Raw genomic sequence first — 23,619 nt, 5'->3', positions numbered from 1 at the left:
TCCATACTGAGAAGATTTTACTGTCTCGATTTGTTTGATCAGCACTTGAAACTGTAGGATTGTTTCTATGATCTCCACATTAGCTATTACTTTTATTAGGAAATTAGTATACTGAGATTGAGACTTGTTTTCTGATGTCTGTGCCAGTAGGTTGCTATTGTAAAACGAATAAATAATGAAATATTAACTGTTAAACAGCCACAGTGTTTGAAGGCAATTGGAAAGGCTTGAAGGATATATCCCATCCTAAGTAAGCTACAGTAATAATCTTTAGCTTTAAAAATGAAGCAAGCAACTTGAAGGCTTTAATTGTATCAATATTTTGAACCTCTAATAACTATTTCCTCAGATAATGATTCACCCTTTATTTTCAGGGAACCCAAATAGAACTATCTATTGGAGTTGTCCTAGGAATTTCAACTATGGCAGGTAAGATAATTGCAATAAATGTAGTCCTCACTGGCAAAAATCCATTCAGTTCAAGCTGAAAATAAGCCTAATGGCATTGGAAACACCTTCTCTTTGTTGCCAAACTGCATTTCATTCTGCAGTGACAACTGGTCATTGAAGAAAGTCAATATTTCCTCTGGAGTAATGGAATTTTAACTAAGATAGCATGTCAAGAATAATTGTATAGAAACATAGCTCTGGCATCCTTTACATAATGCTGGCGGTTCTGTAAATAAAATTAGCCATAGACAACTGTGGAGCTGATACTTTGCAAACTCTTAGGCACCCGCAATTTCAAATAAAGTCAATAGGAGAAAAGATAGTCATTACCTTGCCAAACGGGAAAACTCTATAGCTCTTCAGCCTTTCTAAAATATTGTCCTCTTCATTTACTAATAATAGCAACATCTCTTTTCCTCCAGCTGTGAAGAAGGCACGGGCTCAATGACTGGTGCCTCCTGGGTCTGGGGGGGCACCTGGGGCCCCCCCCCCGGACTGATTGCCAAGCTGCGGGGGGGTTCCCTGAGCACTCTGCAGCAGACCCAGAAGTGGACCGGAAGCACTTCTGGTCCACTTCTGGGTCCACCGCCAAGCACATGGGGGGGCGGCCCATGCTCCTGTGGAATGCTTCATCCGCCCCACCAGCTCAGTGTTCACAAGCCGTGCCTGGTACCTCGAGTCATGTAGAAAAAGCATATAAAGCTGTGTCTATGGCCGAATCACTGATTCTCCGAATCGGAATCAAATCTTCAGATTCGGATTTGGCTGAATCGAATCGGGACAGTGATCCAAATCAACTAATTGAATCACTGTCCCCTGAATCATGCCAAATCTGAATTGAATGTGGCCTGCTTTGCACACCCCTACTTTCCAGTCTGCCTATAATTTGCATGTATGATACTCGGGAGCATCAGTTGCTATCTAAACCATGAAAATTTGGGCCTGGACTCGATGATCCTTCAGGGTCCCTTCCAGCCCGAGTGTTGATGAAAAAAGAGGGTTGGTACCATGTTGTCTAGTAAGTTCATGCTCTTAACATAGAAGCAGTCCAGCAACTACTACCAGCTTAAATAAAATATGCTTATGTGAGAGAATGAACTCTGTTTCTAAGCAGATTTGCTGCCTTTCATTGTGGTGTCCCTGTAAATAATGCAGGACTTCAGGCAAGAAGAGGTTTTGTTTTGGTTTTATTTTTTCTTGTATTGATTAATCATGCCTTACATTTTTAATTTAATTAAAACCAAGTCTAATGACAAAAAAACTAACCTGATTCTGAGTTCTAGCTTTCTAGTCCCCAAATCTTAAACTGTATATTTTAAATGCATATAAATAAAAGCACTCTTTTAACCACTCGTAAACCCCTTATTCCCAGACTAATAGGGAATCTTTACACATGCTCTGGGGTGGAGGGGAGGGTGCTTTAATTAGAGTGACTCCAAGAGGTGCTCTAATAAACACTCCTGCAGTGTCCCACCTGTTCAGCGTCCTACACTTCCAAATGGTGGTGGGGCTGCTTTATCTAAAGCTTGTTTGATCTTTAGTTAAAGCGTCCCTGCTGCCATTTTGAAGCATGAGGTCGCTGAATACACATGACTACTGGAGCACGCTAATTAGCACAATTAATTGTGTCTGCTCTGATGTGTGCTAGACTATCAGACCAGATGTCTGGCATGTGTATAATGCCGGGGAATAGAGTGTCTTCTACTGGGAGAGCACTTACACAATTAACAGTTCCTTTGCCTATTAATGCTAACTCATTAGAAGCCTCCCCTTGGCTTCTGTTGCATGTATAAAGTTGTCTGATGCTTGACTACTGTTAAATAGTCTGACATTTTTTAAAGCTAACTTTTAGGGTCTGCATGAATTTTGTTTTTAAATTGAATAACTTCAGGAAAATGCAGCAGCCACTCTTGTTTATAAGTTTTTAGAATTACTGTTACAAAATTATGCTACTGAAAAAAAATCACTTGTGAAAGAAATGTAATTCTGGTTACTAATGCAATCACGGCCTCTTGAAGGCTCAGATCAAGTGTAGTAATTTTCATCAGAACTTTTTTTTTTTCCTCCCCCCTTAATTTTTCAGCTGCTGCTCTGGGAAATCTTGTTTCAGATTTAGCTGGACTGGGGTAAGTCTTCCTTTTGTGTTCTGGTTATTTTCTATTTAAACAGAAATGTATACCCTGGAAATCACTGTAGACTTTTATTCTTACTGAAATGTCTTTTAAGACAATTGTAAAGAGAAACGATCAAAATAATTCTTTCTTTAATTTGCTCAGTGATGAAATTCCAGAGTAATGAATCTTCATTATTTTTTCTTGCATGCAATATTACTCATGGTTTTGAAAGGGAAAGAAAAAATGTCTTTTTGCCTTTCCTTATAAAATTTTAAGTAGAAAATAAATAACCTATGCAAGTATACAGTAATTAGCTAAATTTAAAAGCTAGATTTACTAACTTTGCAGGTGGTAAGATTTGTACTCTTAGTAACAAATTAATTGGCATTTATGAAACCTGTTCAGTTCAGAGTGTGCTCTTGATGCAAAGCTGAAATGCTTGCCAGCTGGCAAATGTTATAATTACACAAACATGAACATGTGGGGGGGGTATGTGTGTGTGTGTGTGTGTGTGTGTGTGTGTGTATATGTATGTATACACATTTTCTCTCTCTCTCTCTCTCTCTCTCTCTCTCTCTCTCTCTCTCTTTTAAGTGAAGGCTGAGTAGGATCGGCCAACAACTTTACTGTAAGGTCATTGCATTAAAGTTCAAATATCATTGTTAATGAGTAGGAGCTGAGAACCTCATTTAGATTGGAGAAACCTAGTTAAAATACCAAAGATACAATTATTCACATATCCTCTTCAGTTTTTATTAGAGTAGTTTCTTAAAAATTTTCATTGATCACCTCTGCCTGTCATGCAGACTGCTGCTGGTAAAGTCATATTTAAACCTTAGATCATTTGAAGGCAGTGTCATTTGCTATCTTAACCCAAGTGACTCGCACTGGAAGAATAGGGCCAGTAGTAAGCATTTTATTTCAATATCTTCAAAGAACATTTCAGCGATGGGAGCTATTATAAACTGCTCACTCCCAATCTCTCAATTAGATTTTTACCTAGGGTTGAATAGACTCTCTAGCATCCTCTGTTAGTTTGCCTACACGTTACCTGGAACATTCCAACAATATCACTTCAAGAAAGTTTCTTCAGGTCACCAGTGCCTTTTGAAATGTACTCTCTCTTTCCTGGCATTGCTTGTGGGCCGGTGCAACCTGAAGCTTCGCAACTAGACTGTGCCAAGTCCTTCCAGAACATTTCTTTTGTCATTGTGGAGCAACAAACAATCTCTGCTCAAGCACAGGGAGAGACTAGTCTTTTGGTTAAATAAGAGTACAAACAATGCTTGTAATCTTTTTGAAAGCATTAGTAGTGCTGTCGCTCCATCAAGCTACTAAGCCCTTGGCATCTTTCAGACTATTGCAAAAACTTTATATCAAGCAAACAGGCTCTTATTAGGAATCTGCCATACATGATAGACTCAAGGGGCACCTATACACATACAGGGAGGCTGCTTTGATGTGCTGTAATTACAGCGCATCAGAGCAGACTTGATTAATTGAGTCTGCTGGAGCATGGTAATTGCTGCTCTCCAATAGACTCCAGCATCACGTGTATCAGTGTCCTTGTCCTGAAAACTGGCTATGGGGATGATTTAACTAAAACTCATTCAATCTTTAAAGCACCCCCGCCACTATTTTTCAGCGTGAGGATGCTGACACACATGATGCTCTGGGCCCTTTAAATAGAGTGGCTCTCAGAGCCACTCTAATTAAAGCACTCCCCCCCCCCCCACACACACACACACTCCTGGAGCATGTGTATAAGTGCCCAGGAGTTTCATGAAAAACCCCAAAAGTTGTATGTAAACCAGTAACTATTTTAAATTTAATTTTCTTTATTTAGATACAGTCAACAAATGTAGTTCTAAAATTGACACTATAGACAGATAAATGCTCACATCCCTCTTGAGTGTCACCCAAAACCTGATATTTTAGTGGCAGTTTGGAGTTTTATTTGTCAGGCAAAAAATAAACTAACGTCTGCTGTGAGTTTCCTCTGACACTCACTCTAAGTTAAAAAAGAGAACTTTTGTTTGCCCCTGCTGCGATGGGTAAAAGTACACTTGGACCAGCTTCAAAAAGGGACAAACTGCTCCTCTGGAGGGCACAGCAGCTCTTATGCTGTAACTATTATGTGTATTTTGAGCCTGTAGACACAGGGATGGCAGGACCATTTGTACGTTTTAATCCTGCTTTGTCCAAGTTCAGAATTGGGGTGACTTAGAGCTGATTTGTATCGCTCACGCACATGTAGCAGTTAAAGCATAATAGCTGCTGCATGTTCTAGAGCTGCTGCAGTTCCCTTTCATCTTTTGAAACCATTACAAACGTACATTTTTCCATACCCTTAGTTTAGTGATTCTTAGCCCGGTGCTCTGGAACCTGCGGTACAGTGAGATTCTTTGAAGGCTGCTATAGAGTGCCGTGCAGTATTACCACCATGAGGTGTGCAAACACCCTTACAGGATTAACACGATAAATCCAAAAATTTCAAATAGGAATCTATAGTGTCAAAAACCTTCTGACCTGTTGTGGGTTTTCTGAATTCTTTGGTTGCTTATACATGTGCTCAGGGGGTGGGGGGAGGAATACATATGCTCAGGGGTGTGGGGAGGAAGCATTTTAATTAACGGTTCCTGTAGAGCTGTTCTAATTAAAATGCCACAGCATCACATGTATTGAGCCCTTGCATGTTTAAAAATGGCTGCAGGACACTACCTAAAAGCTCATTTGACAATCTAGTTAAAGCACCCCAGTAGCCATTTTTAAACCCATAGGGGCTTGTACATGTGACGCTGCAGCAATGCTAGAGCGCTCTGATAACGCAGAGCAGAGTCAATTAATTGAGTCTGCTTCTAGGGGTTCTAATTGGAATGCATCAGAGCACATGTATGGGCACATTTTGTGACAGAAGAATTACTCTGTTCTTTCCATAATCAAAAAACTAATGAAACCCATATTTGAATAGGGTGCTGCTAAATTCAGTAAATTATGAAGGGGTGCCCTGGGTCTAAAAAAGTTGAGAGCCACTATCTTGTTTAATGTAAGTATCACAGCAAATATGCTGAATACTTTTAAATGCCATGTAGCTGTTTTACAGTGGTATTGTTATAGTTTAAAAAACTGTCATATGTTTCTCTACTCTTTAGATGACTACTTGCAGACTTGAGTAATTTATTACTGATAAGTTGGGTATCTGTATGACATTTTTGCTTTTTTTTCCCCCCTGTGCGGGAAAAGGCCATTTGAATGCCGATTTTCTTTCCACCTCAGCAACTTTATTAAAGCAAGTGTAACAGATTAAAACAAATGTAAAAAAACCACTTTGTGAATAATTGCTGAAAGGGAAACTTGCATGATTTATTGCATTTCCTGTAGTACTAAAAAGGCTTATGGATTGAAATATTTTCTTTAATAAAATCTTACAGTAATATCTAGGCCAAATACATCTGGTATGAAATCCCCTGGTTGGCGTTTTTTTTGTTTGTCATCACCAGGGATCCTGGTTTTCTCTGTTTTATAAACCAGAAATTCTCTAATAAAAATTGCAAATTCTCATGGCAAATTCTCTCATTAAAAGTCCCCAAATCTGTGTTTTTTCCCATGACTGAAATGACAAGTGTGTGTGTTCAACCAGTAGGTTGAACACAGTGTTTTATTAATATATTTACAATTTTAAAGCAATTTGGAAGCCTACCAGTGCCTCAGTCACTAATAATAAGATAAATTCTAAATTCACCCCCAGCCCCCTGGCCCTGCTGGTGCCCCTCACTCCTGACCCAGTGATCATCACCAGGGATTCTGGTTTTCTGTTCTCTATGGAAAAATGTGGTAAAACACGGATGTTCTCTCTTTAAGGAGGAAACTGCGGATTTTCTCTTTTTAAGGGGAAAGCTGCAGGAAACATTGGATTTCTCCTTGCAGGCTGGCAGAGTTCCAGCCTACAAAGGCTGCAGAGAGCAGGAGGAGGGCGATCAGGCAGGGGTGCCATATGCACGGTGATGCGAGGCTCCTGGCAGCGGCGCTGAGCCTAGCCATACCAGGTCCTGCCCACTGGGCTGTGAAGGCCCCTGTGGGGAGGGCAGCATGGTGGGGAGCCCCGAGCCTGCGGTGGGCAGCCCATACTCGACCTTCTCCTGTGGGCTTTGCTCTGGCTGTGCTGTCTGTGGGGCAGGGGGAGCTAGGCTCTGCTCTGCTCTGACTGCAGCAGCTGCCGCATCCCACAGGCAGCCGCTGGGGCTTAGGCACTTTTGTGTGGGCAGGCACGGGACTGTGGACCTGGGTCTCTGGCCCGGTAGCCCTGGCAGCTGGGGGCCCTCTTCAGCAGGGCTGGAGGGGTTGGGGAATGAGGGGCACTGGCAGGGCTTGGGGGGTTGTGGCATGGGAGTGAGGGGCATGGGCAGGGGTCAGCACCACAAAGCAGGGAGAGTGGGGAACAGTCCCAGCTAGACCCGCATCCTGGTGAGTGAAAGGGGCAGGGGGAGCTCTGATTTTTCATGATAAAAAACCCAAATCAAATGCCAACATTTTATAGGTATTTAGAATTTATTTTATTATAGTGATTGAGGTACTGGTAGGCTTCTAAATTGCTTTAAAATTGTAAATAATAGATTAATAAAACATTGTATTCTATTGAGAGAGAGAGATAGCTAGACACACGCACGCACAGTGGCGTTTCATTTTAATCTTGGAAAAACATGGATTTGGGGGTTTTTAATTAGAGAATGTGTGTGGTTTTAATCGGAGATTTTACAGTTTTTAAAACGGAGAAAACCAGGATCTCTTACATCACATACAAAATTGAGGAGTGAATTTTATTACATGTGCACTTGCAACGAAATACTTGATCTTCTGAAATGTGACTGTTGGTCCATATGTGCCAATGGTGGCTAGCAGTGCAGCAAAACCCAGCTTGTTTTGATCCACGTTATTCACAGCGGGTTGCTGAGTGAAGGATGAGCTGTCCAGTTCTTCGCAGCTCTTCCTTCAGAGGCGTTGCCTTTCCCTTTAGCTAGAGCACAGCAGCAATCCTGTGTAGCTGACTGACTGCAGAAACAGCTCTTTTTTAAGTAAAAGCTTCAACAATCAGCTAGAGCAACTCGGTGGTCCCACACAGCTGTTTGCTGTTTATGGAGCTGAGGTCCACTCCATGATAGGGTAGACTGGGCTCCTTAACCCTGATCAGCAGCCAGTGGAGCCACGATAGATGGAAAAATGGATGATCTCCTTGGCTTCAGCAGCTCCTGTGGCCAAGCTGGTTTTGAATGTACTGGTACCTGCCTTTCCTTTGGATTAAACCAGCAAGGCTAAGAGGGGGACACTGGTGCGTGGGCAGCTCAATGTTTTCATATACACTGCCCAGGGTTTTGAATCTGGAGAGGTCACTCCATCTTTGCTTTATCTTTCAAGTGAGGATTATGTTCATTGAGCAAACGTCTCACTTGGCATACTTCTGTTGTCTTGCAAGACAGACAGATGCCTACTACTAAATAACCCCTGGCTGGTTTGCAAACCCCATCTTCACTAGGGCTACAGAATTAAATTCCATGAACTATCTGGGTTCTGCTGTAAAGTATGCCAGAGGAAAATGCATTTTTATTTGTGTGTTACTATAGGCATTGTTTTCATAGCCAAAAGCATTTGAGTGCATGTGGTTATCTCAGTCTTGCAGGTTATGTGGAAGCTTTAGCTTCGAGATTGGGCCTATCAATTCCTGATCTAACACCCAAACAAGCTGATATGTGGCAAACACGGCTCAGCGCACACTTGGTGAGTGTATTTCATCTATAGTTTGCTTGTAATAGTCAGTGGTTATTAGGGGTGGAATAAATCCATTTTTTCCATGTTTGTCAATATGAAATGCATTAGCTGTTGATATTTGTTAAATAACAGCTTTGCAGCAAATTGAGGGAGCTGGTATAGGTAGAGCTTGAGGAGTGTTACGGAGCCAAGTTTGAGTGGTGACAGGCAGGCCACAATAGAGATATTGTGGTAGATTTCTACCACATCAATGTAACATACAGGAACTATGGTTGCAGTGGTTGTAAAAGATGGGTATCTTTTAGAGGTCAGTTCAGAGGATGGATGGGGTGGTAACGGTTGTCCTTTAGAAACCTGGATATTTGTATCCATTTTGTGAGATTTATAAAATCAGGTTGGATGATACAGATGTTCCAGTTGTAGAAAATATCATTCCAATCTTTAATTCGTTATTTAAAATTAACCTGGATGCAAAAATAACTTGAATTAGAATCTATTATGAATTAGTTTTAGATTAATATTCTTTGCCAAGGCTCATTATAGGAATCACTTTAAAAAATAGTGGGCACTCATTGCCTTGCAGATTGGAAGCATTTGGCTGGTTAATTTTATTTAATCATTGAAATATTTCATAGACTCATTTAAAAAGAGGGTTGGCAATTCATTTTGAGAAAATAAATGCAAGATTATGTAAGGTGAAAGAAATATCCAAGCAGGAGTTAAACTTTACTTCTGGGTAAATTAGGGGAAGAGAATTCACTTTTATCTAGGAAAGGTCCCCAATAGGTGGGGCAGTGTCTGAGTACACACACACACGTCCCAATGTAAAGGTGCCTATGGGAAAACAAGTAGTGTATCATTCAGCTCTGTGCAAAGGTGCTAAGTGTGTTTTTAGCTGACTGCTGTTTAGCTTTGAGCAGTCACAATTTTCCAGTGCTAATTCCAAATGTTAACATTAAACCAACTTTAGCATGTGTAAGTAAAATTAAATATTAATGCACTTTTCCCTAAGATTTCATCTCGTATAGATTAAGCTATCACTTGGTGATTGATTCTGGAGGGTATCATTCCACTATCTAGAGTTGCTTCACAATCTGCATCATCTTCTGGATGCCATTAATTTAACCTTAATGTGGCCCAGACTAAACTTATCTTCCCTTTGAGGCTTTTCCATTCACCCATTATCAGTCACTTTGCAATACTGCCATCCTTATTGTTTCTCAGGCTTGGCATCTGGATGCCGTGTTTTGACATTTTCATTCTCTTTGACTTAGACATCTAGGTCAAGTCTCATTGCTTCTTCCTTTATAACATTTTAAAATGAGTCCCTTTCATTTTTACACGCAAAATGAAATCTCTATCTCAAGCCCTCAAGTCCCATTGTGATTAATCTTCTCTGGCCTCTCTGACACCTGCATAACTCCCTTATTCTCCCAGCAGTTGAGCTTTGAATGCGTCTGCCTTGCCTGTCAGTCTAACCATGTTACTCATTTTATGCATATCTCCACTGACTTTTCCTTTACCATATCAAATTCAAGTCCCTTCTGCTCTATATACATGTCTTATGGCGGTAAACCCCATTCCTTATGCTCTGCCAATATTGTAGACATGCATACCCCTCTATGACCGTAAGTTGCCTGTTTCAGAGCACAATGGGCACTTCTACGTGCGCTCCAGTGGGGATTTGGGGGAGACGCTTTAATTAGTGGGTCTGAGAGCTGCTCTAATTAAAGTGACACAGTGTCTTGTGATAGCATTCCTTCACTTCAGAATGGCAGTGGGGGCAGAGGTGCTTGAACTAAACCCCTTTTGATGAAACGCAGGGGTGCTGATGAACAAGATGCAGAGGCTGGCTGTAGCATGGCAATTACCATGCTCCAGCGACTTGGTTAATCAAGTCTGCTGGAGCATTGGTAATTACCGCACTCCAGCCAAGCTCCATGTCTTGTATGTCAGTGTCTCCGTGCTGCTTAATTGAGTGCTCTGATGCGCTGTGATCACAGCAACTTCCGCATGTATGTATAGGCACCTGATAAGACTAGGCTAAGGAAAGTGTTCTGATAACCCACTGTGTACTGTATTTTGCTTTTGCTTGTTCTTTCAGTGGGGTAGTATGGTGGTGAGACCAGTGGGACATTATTCCTGGGTTGGGGGGCTATTACAAAAGTGAGGTCACAATTGTATCACAAACAATACAACTGGTCATTTCCTTTTTTTCCCCTCCCCCTTTTCTTTCCTTAGGGTAAAGCTATTGGAGTAACCATTGGCTGCCTTTTAGGAATGTTTCCTTTGTTTTTCTTTGGAGACGAAGAAGAAAAACTGGAAGAGAAAAAATAACCTTTTTACAAAACATATAAAAATGTAAACTAATGTACCTCAATTACTCAATTATGCTGTCTATATTTAGGAATTACCAGACAGTAAAAAATGTATAGACTTGGGAACAAAACATTCAGCATGTAGTTTTATGGAAACACTAATTTATTGTGGCTTTGTCTTACTCGGTACATCTTTTATAAGATACCATTTTGCTTTTTATTTAATGTAAATCTGAAGTGTTTCATTTATAATGGCAACTGACGTTTACCAGTTTCCCTCTTGCCTTCCTTCTTTAATGGATGGGGTTATTACCTTAACCGCTTGCCATGGATGTACTGTAACTTTTTGGTTTCGCGTATTTGTTGCCTAACATTTTAAAGTGCATGTCAGAAAAGATCCTCAGTACTCATCAGGTCCTTTGTTCCAGACTATCAGTGAAGCCAGTTGGTGGGTGATTTGGGATGTAGACTTTATGTGGCCTTGTTGTGTGTGGTTTGTTCTCTGAGCCACCAGTTTGCAGTGCCTCGGGTTGGATGTATTTGTCATCCAGTGGTTGGTTTGCTTCACAACTCTAGCCTCTTTGCCTCTTCCACTCTAATGCTCAGCAAGGTAAGTGTTTCCAGCCAGCCTCCTTACCATGTCCATTCTTCAGTTTCTACACTGTCACCCACCTCTTTTTTTTCTTCTACAGTAATATTTTGAGAATCAAGATTAATGTTTGGTTTTATCCTGTGTTTACTTACCAACCCAACCAAATGAGTTAGTTGCTTCCAATAAACTTACTTCCCTCCCTTCCTGAACTTTAACTGGACCTTTTAAGAATTCAGACCAGTCCCTAACGGCGTAATTATATATGGCTGAGTCAAAATAATAACACCTTATTCTCTACAGGGTAATGGATAACGTGAGAGGAGTCAATGGATATTAGACAAAGAAGGGAAGTTTTTTAAGGTGAAATTTGACTGTGTGTGTGTGTCTGAAAGTAGCATCTCTGATAGTTAAATTGAAATCCTTAAAAATAACAATAATTAAAAAAAAAATCCTACCAGCCTGGATTAGAGGATCTGATTTGCAGAATATAACCTACAGTTAACATTAGATTTTTTTTTTTTTTTTGCTGTGAAGGCATCTAGTGAAGAAAAGATGGATCCTGGGGCCTTTTTTGCCTTCCTTACTTTTGCAGTCTTATGCAGAGCGTATTATTCCAAATCGATTTAATTTCTTTGTGATCATGTACAATCTTTTTATATGATCATTTGTGATTTTTCTGTTGCAACTACCATGTTGAGTAGTTATAATATTTCAGTGTCTGACCTATTGGTACAATAGTAATGGATTAATATTCATTGCTTACAAAGGAGAGACTATTTTCCCTCTGAGTACAAAATAGGAAAAGATAGCAAAAGCCAGATGGGGGTGGGGGGGATGGCACTTTAGCAGCTCTACATCCTTTCGCTGATCTGTTGCACAACGTATTTCTAAACTGGTGAAAGAAATTAAAAAGTTACCTGAATTACCACAAGAGCAAATACTTTGTTTGGTGTAGTAAAAACATTACTACAAAACCCCAGTTTGCTTTAAATTGCTGATCCAGCAGCACATGTCTTCAGTCATAAATCTGATAGCTTTTGACTGTCCAGAAGCTCCAGAACACCAGTATCAGCCCTTATTTATAATGGATAAAAGAACAAAGAACCACCATTACTCTAGTTAAGTTATGAGATGATACTGCTAATGTCACACCTAAAAATTGCACCAACCACAAAAATAACTTTTCATAAACTTTCAGATAGTATCCTTATATGCCATCCTTATATGTTAAAAATTAGAAACTGGACCAAATTTTGGTAGAAAGAAACCCCAAGTAGTCAGGAACATTTTTGGTTTTTAAATATTGGAAGTTTATTTTAAAATAGCTTGAAAGTGTATCCTTTGATTAGGATACTGATATATTCCTTTCTGTTTAAATTTGTTTTATGTGGTGCTTGGATTCTTTCGGGCCACTTATTCAAGTATTCTTTTTGTCTAGAATAAACTTTTATCTTCTTCCTCTGCTTATATATGTTTTTTCAAGAGCTTTTGCTTCTTTTGATGACTAGTGTTTTGGTATTTGTTCTATACAAAGCTGTAATTAATCCCTTTTATATTTTTAAAGACCTAAGAGTACATGTTAAACATGCATTTTGCCCTGAAATCTGTAGCTACATTTACAGGAGGCTTGGGACTGTATTTCCTTACAATATTGACCCCTTCATTGACAACTTTGGCAATACTGAAACTTCTGTAACTTCACTAACATATCAAAACTGGAGCACTTAAGATCATCCTAGTTCCTTTTTAAGAGTTCACAAGAACAAATACATAGCTAAATGTCAGCTATTGTAGTAGTACTCATTTTAGAATGACAATACTAAGGACATGTACTATTGTTTATTGGCTTGTGCATGTAAATTCAGTGCGTTTTGTTGACACTGTATGTTAAACTGTTGTACTGCAACCAATGTTTTTAACAAAAAATAATGAACTAAAAGATCTTTAAAGAAGCTATTTGTGGCTTTTTTTTGTTAAACTGTTTAACTGACTGTATGGAAAAATATGGCGGGCATGTGATGCATTCTTAGAAATACTGAATGTTAGACAAGTGGTTGACTAGGATGCTACTGAGATGACTACCTAATTTGGATAAGTAGGGAGCCTGACTGCCATCCTGACCCCACTGAAATCAGTGGCAACAGTTTTAATTAGGTCAGGGATGCTACTCTCTATGGGGAACGGCTTATCGAAGCTTACAGGACTTGTGTTTAGATGGTACAGTGGGTGAATACGGTGCCTGCCTGATCCAGAAGGGAGGATTTTTTTCCTAGTCAATATCCTGACTCTTCCAGCACTTTCTTTTTTTAATACATGGGTGAATATTATCCCAGGGCACTGGTTCTGGTTTTTTAGAAACAGAATAAAGAAGACAAGTAGGTGAGAGTAGAACTACCAAGTTTGAGAGACCTTGTTCTTACTCTGTTTAATTCTGTCAGTGTTGTCCTGTATTTAAAGTGCGCCTTCCATGTTAAGGGCCTGGGCAACATTAAATTATTTTTATTCTGAAATGGTATGTTTCTAACTGTAACTTCAATTTAAGTAATGTGTTTTAACAAATGATTCACAAACTTACTGCATATTGAGTTACTACCTGTGGTTCTGTTGCTCGTGGTGGATATACAGAAGCGGCTGAAAAACAAGTACAGAACATGCATCTGGATAGCATCGTTTCTCCAACCTCATCTCTCAGTATTTTCTCACTTTTACATCATTTTACATGAATTGTTTTGTTCAGACAACATATTTATCTTCAATTAAACTATTTGGCTTTCTGCAACCTTTTGATCGACAGTGAACCTCGTTTGTGTTTCTTTACCAGACGGTCCTTCAGTCCTGGGGGAAGATGCTCCTTGAGTATTTTGTGTGAGGAAAGAGGAATTGCTTAAGGTGTAACTAAAAAGTTGTTTTATTGTTCTTATGTGAAGTACTGTAGAGAACAGTTTGCTTAAAATCTCTAAGTAAAGAAACTCTCTTTCTCCTCTTAGAAGGATTATTTAAAAGAGTTGCATGAAAAAAACTCACAAACCGTAAAATCAACCAAATTTTACATTTAAAACAAAAAAAAAGACCCACCAAGAAAGAAGTCTAGTTTCATTTTGATGTTTTATGCTTCTTAAGAATTGTGTTTTTATGCAAAATAGTTAATAGAGCCCTTGACACTTCAAACCACTGATTCTTAACCAGGGTGCCACAGCACCCTGGGGTGCCACCAGACCCTTTGAAGAGTGCTGTGAAGTGTGAGGAGATAAGCAGATCAGATAAGCCAGGCTCAGGCTTGTCTCTGCCTGGATCATCTCCTCCACCCTTAGTGTCCAGCCCCTGTGTAAGGAGATAAGCACTGTAATAAAGATATAACTTAATTTTTTAATTGGGTGCCACTGAATTCACAGAAGTTTATGGTGGGGGGTGCCTCGAGTCCAGTGAGGAGGGCCTTGTGTCCAAAACAGTTGAGAACCACTGCCTTAAACCTTATCGATCTTCATTTGTTTTACAACTTGGCTATGGGTAATTGCAGCCCAGTAACAAATGACACTTAGATAAGTGCTGTTCTCTTAGTAAAAATGATTGACTGTAGCTAGATGAATATATAAGCTCATTTAATATGCATTTCTGTCTCTGCATGAAAAAATACACATAATTGGCACCAGTAACAAGATTGATAAAGCCTTGTATAAGAATGTATTAATGGGCTGAACAAATTTAATACAAAGAGGTTTAGTTAAATGACTGGCATTTTACACTTCTTACAGTGGCATGTAATGATATTGATGGGCATAACTCTTATTTTTGCCTTTATACTAAATAAACTGCATGGTTGAATATTTTTTTCCGTTGAATTTTTCCATTGCTGCTACTTGTCTCTTTATCCTTGGCAGGCTTGATAGAGGGTTTTGAATAATTTTTCTTGCAGCTGTTGCTTCTATTGTGATACCAGTTGACTATTAACATCTCTTCTCTGCTCTCCTTCCCCCCACACGAACCCTGGTATTGAGATGCTTTGGACTTTTCAAAGAAGTAAAATGCCTGTGGAGGTCTAAGGCTATATGATGCTGGAGCAAGAAAGTGTACTTGCTTTTCTTGACTTTCATGCAACTCCAGGATCTGAGTAGTGTCAAATATGACATTATGAACAAGGTGTTTCTAGCTAAGACGTTGTACCATAGAAGTATAATTTCCAAAATTTAACGTTTTTCAAAATTTTTTGAAGCTTTGATGTATGAAGACTTGCAATTCATAACATAGCAATTCTATTTCCAGATTGGACAGCTGATCTAGCTTAGATATTGACCAGTGGTACAAATTTGATACTGATTCTTCGAAGGAAGACAAACCCCATCCCAAGTCACTGCTTGATGTTGTGGATATATTTTCAGTGTACTTGTAAGGTGTCATTTTGTGCTCTACAACATGACAGGAGTTATTATTAATAGTAATCGACTTTGAGGTGTTGCAATAAAATTTACAATATAACCACTTTTTTCCTATATGCATTTTTTAAAATAATGGTTCTTGTAGGATATTTTTGCCATTGCACAAAGTTAGCAGTTGGTCAGATTTCTCATTTCCCCTCTTGTGTACAAGTTCCTTATTTCTCATCTTGAATTCCCATATGGAATTTCCACAAGGTAAACTACAGTTTATCATTGAACCAGACAAAATCTCAAATATATGTAGTTAAACATGATATATTTTAATTTGATCATGACATGTAGCTAGATTGAACTGCAGTTATACTGATATTTTTTTTTCCCTCTTAATCCATTTGTATGGATTTGCTTGCTCAGATAATATTTAGCTCTCGTTTTATAGTATTTTATTACTGTTACAAATATGTTTTGAGTTCAGTTTAGGAATGTCCTTGTCTATGCAAAAAGTAGTGAAACACTAAAACCAACAAACAAACTTGGGGAAGTTTTATGCAGATGAACTGAAAATTATGGTTACTCAGGTAACTGCAGCTCTGACTGCTCTTGGTCTTTTCAAGTACATTGTTTTTCGACTCTTTAGAGAAATGGCATGGCGCTCTCCTCTGACTGGGCTTTTGGTTGCAGTTTTCTTTTTGTTCCCCAATGTCAGCAGTTCTGCCTTTCGGGGTGCAATTATATTAACTAAGTGACCAACTTACACCTTTAAAAGAGAGCATTTTATTTGAAGCACAAGAATTCTAGAGAAAAACATCTAAAAACAATAGAGCAGACATTTTTTGACTTAAGTATTCAACCATTTTCCACATGGAGGTCTTAATAGATCAGGTTTTCTGGTCTCACAGGAAAAGTTCATTTCCTTAAGTCTCAAAAACCCTTTTAGCCATCTTTGGGTTTGAGAGAACTTTACTAAGATTAGTGAAGAACTTAAGATATACTTTTTTTTTTTTTTAAATGGAAGTTCAAGGGGACCACTTATTTTGTCTGCCAGAGGGTTATTTTATTTATTTATTTTTAACTTACCATTTCTTTATCCTTGACCATCTCTGCTGCTGTAATATACTCAGTTGCGACTGTGGTTACCTTATGCAGGAGGGCATGGCCACTGTTTTTCAGGTGTTGTAAAGCACCACAACTGATAATTACCCATTTGAGGGCCACAATTTCTTGTTTCAAAACTGGTGACAAACTTCACACTTAAAACAGATGCCAGGCTGATGTAGGGTATATATGCGCATTTAAATTACGTAGGAGCATTTTCCTGGGTTTGTTGTCTTGGTAGAACTTACCTGGAGATGCCTGAGCCCTTGAAGAGCAATGAGCTTGGAGTGCTGATGCTGTGTAGCCAGGGGGCCCCTGTGCACACATCTCTGTATTCTCTAGGCTCCCTCAGTCTGTATAGTGACAGATGGCAGCAGTACACAGAGAAGCTTTGATTGGCTCATCCAGACTGCTCAGAGTCAGACCGTCTGCCTGCAGCATAATGTGGTATTGTGAATGGAGTGTGTTCTGCTCCCTGCTTGGCTAGAGGAGTAGATCCTGCCAGAGTGACATGCTGCTTCCAGGGCAGGGGGACAGGGGAAGGAGCAAAGCACCCTAGGAAGCTGGAGGACTGTGTTGTGGCTTCTCTCAGAAGGGTAAGTTGAACAGGCATTGGCTCTCCCTTGGAAAACCACCATTATTTGTTGCTTATGGGAAAAGTACAAGGAACAGCTTAATAATAAACACTTTCAATGCACTTCATAATGCAAACACTTTGAATGGACTTTGTCATTCTTTAGCTAGACAATCAGCACTCCTAGAGTTTACTTCACTCGGTCCATAGCTGCTTCTGTAACTTGCTTTAGACTGATCCCCATTGTAGGTCTGCACTTCAGCAGTGTAGATGCTGTTAGCACTTTCTCTACATGCTGTTAGTTGGGTTTGGCATATTGCTTAAATATTCAGTTTTCAAGGTGATACTTGCAGTCCATTTTTTTTGTCTAGAATTTTTCTTCTACCATTCCCCCAAAATGTGAATGTCTGGAGTCTCTCAAAGAGGACAGAGCGTTCTATGCTGAAATTTATTTGTGAACTCCCTGTACCCACCTTTCTGCCCTGGAGCTTTTATTATTTCAACAGGCTGGAAAGAGGAGCTAAGGTCCCTGGGACTTGTGGTGCCATGTAGAGCTAGGAGCTAATGATGATAAAGCACAAGAGTGCTATGATCCCTACCCAGCAATCAAGCTTTTCTATGCTGTTCCACAGCTCAGTGTTTGAGCTGCCAGACCCCAGCAATAAATGCACAAAGGAAACTGCAGCAGGACAAAGCTATTACAGCGTTTTACCTGATTCCAAGATCACTGTGAATTTAAGATTACTGTCCAATAATTAGATTTTATACATGGAAGATTTATAATTTCCCATGTATAAAATTAATTATAGGAGGATCATCTTAATTTTGGTTCTTACCCCAACCCCTCATCGCTGTGGCGGGGATGGGGGCAATAGTTGGGGATTCATGTAGCCTGACACCTGACTCCTAATGTGGTGCCTACAGCCCCTGCTACAGCCCCTAATGTGGTGCCCCACCCCTGCTGCTTACCTTCTGGCCCCAGCCTTGAATATGGAGCACATGTATGATCCAGGCCCAACTGAACACTGCCACAACTGCTGCTGTGTGGTAGGAGTCGGCTGCGCCTGGAGCCACCATGTGCTCCATGCCACAGGCTGGAGCTGGAGCATAAGTGGTAAGTGCTTGTGGCTCTGATACCAACTCTCACCCTAGGTTAGGGCTGGAGTTGGAGCTTCAGCAGCCATTTGCCCTTCAACTTGTACTCAAAACCAAGACAAGGGGCTTCCCCCTACATTAAATGGGGGGGGGGGATGGGAAACTTCTCTTAGATTTGAGTAAATGTGATGGTAAATAACTCCTTATCCTCATCGTTCTTGGAATAAGAAAGCAGAGAAGTGGAAACATTACATACTGTATTGATACTGCTTATCTTCAGATTATGGTGGTTGGGTGATTCACCAAAGGCCACATCCAATGCCAATCAAGACTTCAAAAGAAAGAAAGGATTTGGTTTTAAATCTCTAAGGCAAGCCTTAATATTTCGATAGAGAAACACTTCTATTTCATTTAAGCTTTTAGTCCATGAACAGTTTTAACATAGAATACTTCCTGGCTGTTTAAGGGATGACTTCTTTCTCTGCATCCATTCCCCACAGCTGTGCAATGTGGACTCCAGCACTCAGCCCTCTTTGCATTTGTAGATGAGAAGTGCAGGTTGGGGTGTTATGAGAAGGGCTTTTACCTATGGAGGTGGCTACCAAAAGCAATTGTATGAAGTAGCTTTGTGGTAATGCCTAGTTTTTTTTCTTTTTTTAGATTTACACTCAATAATGGCTGCAGTCTGGTACTTGTGCTTTTGTGCACTGGGGAAGTTGGCTTAAAGGCAGACCCCACCCAGGACTGCCAGCTACAGTGAGGGGAGGAAGAACTTGTTTGTATGAGACAGTGACAGGATTAGTAAGAAGTGCCTAATTTAAATAACATGGCCATTTATAAAGATTAAAATATACAGAGGAGACGGACCACACTGAACCAGTCTCATAACTGAATTGCACCAAGGAAGAAGGCTCTATTATCATTATGCAAACTCTATGTGTAGGTTTATCTGTTGCCATAAAGAAGAATAGAAAACAAATATACTGTATAGGCCCTGACCTACAGCGGTAGTCATTACTGCAAAGTCATATCAATGTATCTACCTGATGTTGGAGAAATCAGTCCGGTTTTTCACAGGTGTAATGGAATGATGAACTAGGCTCTTAGAATATAATTGTCGAACTAAAGACTGCTTTGTCAATAAAAAGAAATCAGGTAGCTTGTATAATAACTCCTTTAAAGCAGGCATTTATCTTTTTGTTTTTATACCACTATAAACCACTAGTCCAGGTTAAAGTAATTGTGACGGCTTCCTGGGTATCTGGGTCAATATTTGAGCACTTCCACCAATCAAAGTACACAATTGGGGAGGCTCTAGACACATGGAAGCGTTAATGTGGTAGGAAAGAAATAAGTTGTGTGGAAATGTTGTTCTGCTGTAAGCATCTTTGTCATTCACAAGAATGACTCTAAGACTATATATGTACAAATTCAGTTGCTGGTTGGAGAGACCAAAACTTATGAGCTATCCTGTCCCCAGATCATTAGCTCTCCAAATCCTTGATCTAAAAATAGTGTGTGATGACTTAAACTCCTCTGCCCATCCCTGGTGGGCATGGGGTGGGGGGCGTGAAGGGGGTTGAGAGAGAAAAGCAATGTTGCCCAAAGTTATTAAAAAGGTGTTTGTTTTTTGGCATTTAGATATTCAGTCCCATAATTGCCCTTCTCTGCCCAGCAACTAATTTTACTCCCATCTCCTAATTAGCCCCATTCCTCATTTGCTCTAGCTCTTGGCTTCAACTGTACTGCTCCGGGGGTTCTTCATCCCCCCACGTTTCCTGTGTCTGGAGGGGAAGATGCAGCAGATCTCCTCTTTCCTGGGCTGGGGGTTGCAGGGAGATTGAGGAACTCTCTCTTCTCGCAGAAAGGGAGAAATCGGTAGAGTAGAGGGGCTCTTTCTGCTTCTCCTTTCCACCTCTCCTTCAGGAAGTGTTGGGTTCCTGAGGGAAAGGGGTAGAGCCCAGTCTACTTTCCTCTATGAAGACTGGGCGGTGAGGCAGGCAGCCAATCCGAGTTGGCTATGCTAAAGTCCACTGGGTAGTTGGAGCTCCTTGTGTGACTGCAGGACTGGCTCCAGCCCCCTCCCTTCTTGTGAGGAAACTACAAGCCAGCAACGCTGAAAGAGGTAACGTGGCAGGAGGTATCTGCCTGGTTGCAGCAATCAAACAATGGTGTGGCACCTCTGAAGAGGAGCTGTTGGGTTGTCCTGGTCCATGCAAAAAGGTCTTGAGTTGGTTGGTTCAGGCAGAGGACCATTGATACAGGAAAGAAGCAAGTGAGGGCCCGCTGCCTGGTTGGCCCTGTATTGGAAATCCCACCCTGCCTCTGATCTTGTGGTTATTGCTGGTTGGTATTAACATATTTACAGTTTCTTCTTGCTTGCAGGCTGCATTTTGAGTTCCCCAGAATGATGTGGTTTCACATGGTGTGTTCCTTTGGTCGTCTGAACTACAGCAGCTGCATGGCTGTGTCCTGGCTATCCTGACGTCTGTCGGTGCTTACAGACGGTTCACACAGGTACTCTGGGGACTTCCTCAGACTCTGCTGAACAGGGGCACCATGTGGACTGAAATGAATTTTGTAGTTGGACCTGCCGTTTGGAGAGGTTCCCAATATTTTTTTGAATGGTACTGGGACAGTTGGGATTTGAGTATGGGAAGGGAGAAGAGATCAGCAATCATTCATTTTCTCCCTCTACTCACTTGAGCTAATGCAGGTTGGTAGAGGAAGTTATCCTGCGAGGGAATTAACATTATGGCAGGGGCCAATAAGGAAAGGCATTCATAAAAATGTTTTAGCAACTCTGAGTAATCACTAGTTTCACCTCCAACTACGCCTTATGTGCACTTTTGGATCTACCTTGTGTCCTTGTGTCTCATTTATCTTTGTAAGTAAAGCTGTTAATTATGCACGAATAAAACAAAATATGTATTTTATGTGAAATTGTGTGTGTTTTGAAACAAAATACACCTCTACTGGATCAAAAATTGTTTACCTCCTTGAAAATAGCATAGCATTTTAATTGCAAGTGCAATAGCTTAGTAACAAGGGGGTGACACACAAACAAATGACTTCTTATGAAACTTTCCAGCAGCGAATAGTTATTTTTTATTTCAATGATTGTCCTCTGTGACATTATATGTAGGCAGCAAATTGCAACTTTGTTTTAATTTCACCAGCTGTGACAAAATTTAAGTGTCAAATGTTGCAAAATAACTTGGGTCTGGTTCTCCATTGTAAGACATTTTCTGTGACGAACAGTCTTGAAATATTTTTGTAATGCAGGGCTTGCTTGATCTGTGTGATATGTTGTCATGTAACAAAATGGCACGACAATAAATAAGCATTTATTAACATGCTTATAATTAGCACAGTGGTGCATGCAATCAGGTTGACCTTGCTATGATATGGGACGGATGGGGTTTCAGGGCTGTTCAGGTTAAGTGCCAAGTAATAATGTTATTAAGAAACTATAGAGCAGCCAAATCTCAACTGTGTCTTAACACTAATTCAGGATTGTGGTTATTCCCTATTTAAATTGCTTGCAGTTTTTATTATGCCTTCAGGGGACACCACACATAAATGCAAGCAAATTAATTATTAACTATTTTTTTTATTAAAGAAAAGAAATAGTAAACAAAGTAGAACAGAAGTGGGAGGCAATTACTTTGGATGCAGAAGAAATTGAATGTGTCTGCAGAGTATTCAATACAGATTATACTTTTTAAGACAGGGTCCACTCTAGGAGGAACTTTTCTTTATGATAGATAAGACCAAGGAATATCAGAAGCAATCCCTGTTTCAGTGCATGATATCTAACTTAAGCAAATTATAGATGGGCAAAGGACATTTAAGGATTGGCAAACCCTATTTCAATTTTTTCATTAAAAAAGTTTACAAATGGGCAGAGGTAGATACTCTCACTGAAGTCCTATGCAATTATAGAAACTCTTAGACTCAGTTATTTAAAATAAACCACCGAGCAATCCTGAGAGGCAAGTTAATTAATTCAAATTCAAATTAATTCTATTGCCCTTTGGTGGGGATAATTAAAACTGAAACTACAGTTAGTATTACTCCTGTGTTATATTATAGACATGTATTGTACTCTGGTCTGTGCAAGCTCCATCAGACCAGTGAGGTCTTGATGATATTGTCAAGTTGCTGGCTGATGCTGTGCTGTGGCTTTTTTCTTGCTGCTACTTTTACATGGGGGATGTAGCCTGCTCTTTGAAAAGACCCTTAAGTTGTTTCCTGTTTGACCAAATGATTCCTAGCTATGCAACCTATCCTTTTCTAGTATTTTACAATTTGGAATGAAAGATTACTATAAAATATTATATACCAGTGGTTGACAGCCTTTTCAGATTGCAAGCTAGAATGACCCAGGTCTGGTCATAGGTGGGCACTACAACCTGGCCAGTAGCAGGGGAAGAGTGACTGCTATCAAAGCCTCACATCTGCAGGCTAGATCAAAGGGCTCTGTGGGCAGATTACTAACTCCTGTTTTATACAAATTATAGTTACTCATATATAGTAAACTCTGTTATCTGGCATCCCAGGGGGTAAGGGGATTGCCAATTATGTAAAAACTCTGGAAATCTGGGCTATGCGAAGCTACGGTAGCCGATTCAATTTGGAGGAGATTTGGCCTGATTCAGGGGCTGAATGTCTGAATCCGAATCGAATCAAGAGACCCATTAAAAGGGTCCTAATCAAACCGGGAGCTTCTGAATTGATTTGGAGATTTGGGCAGTCCCTGCTCACCACCGCAGGGAGCCGGACCTGGGCTCTGTGCCAGTAAGTAAGGGGCAGAGGGGCTGGAGGAGAGGGGAGGGGACCATGGTGGTGGGATCCTTGTTCGGCTCCATCCCCTGCTGGCACTCCCAGTCCCCCTGAGTGCCCTCCCACCTGCCTCTACCCACTCCTGTACCCTAGCCCCACTATGGCTGCCCTGCCTGGCCCCAGCACTTAAAAAAAAAAAAAAAAAAAAAAAAAAAAAAAAAAAAGCATCACGTGGGTGCAGCAAGGTTTGGCAGGATGCTGTGCACTGTCCTGGAGCTGGGGCATCTCCAGCAGTCACCCGGAGACCAGCAGTGCTCAGCCTGAGTGGCGCCAGCTCCTGGACAGTGTGCAGAGCCTCGTGGCACCCTGCTGAGCCGTGCTGCACCCGCGCAATGCAACAGCTGCTGTGCAGGCCCCAGGTGGGGGGAGGCAATCCCCCAGAGGCCCTGATCACTGCTGC

At 40.5% G+C, this 23,619-nt stretch overlaps 1 protein-coding gene across 6 annotated transcripts in view; it reads left to right on the top strand.

The window, feature by feature from the left end:
• The window catches only part of TMEM65 (transmembrane protein 65), a 90,923-nt gene that overhangs the window by 30,923 nt on the left and 36,381 nt on the right, over window positions 1-23,619 (top strand). For 4 of the 6 annotated variants that reach the window (XR_003095186.1, XR_003095187.1, XM_025209900.1 and 1 more), the window contains exons 4-5: window positions 375-429; window positions 2,534-2,576. Coding sequence is in view for 4 of the 6 variants with exons in the window: in XM_025209900.1 (XP_025065685.1) it covers window positions 375-429; window positions 2,534-2,576 (98 nt within the window). In the remaining 2 variants the exon portion in view is untranslated. Of the gene's footprint in view, window positions 1-374; window positions 430-2,533; window positions 2,577-8,230; window positions 8,337-10,568; window positions 13,190-23,619 lie in introns of those variants that run through there. The other 2 variants (XM_014522187.2, XM_025209902.1) reach the window with 2 other exon arrangements.

This window comes from Alligator sinensis, unplaced genomic scaffold (genome assembly GCF_000455745.1).
Source record: "Alligator sinensis unplaced genomic scaffold, ASM45574v1 scaffold681_1, whole genome shotgun sequence".
In the NCBI taxonomy this organism is placed as follows: domain Eukaryota; kingdom Metazoa; phylum Chordata; order Crocodylia; family Alligatoridae; genus Alligator; species Alligator sinensis.
The sequence above is the reverse complement of the archived record's forward strand: the minus strand, read 5'-3'. Positions and strand labels throughout refer to the sequence as shown.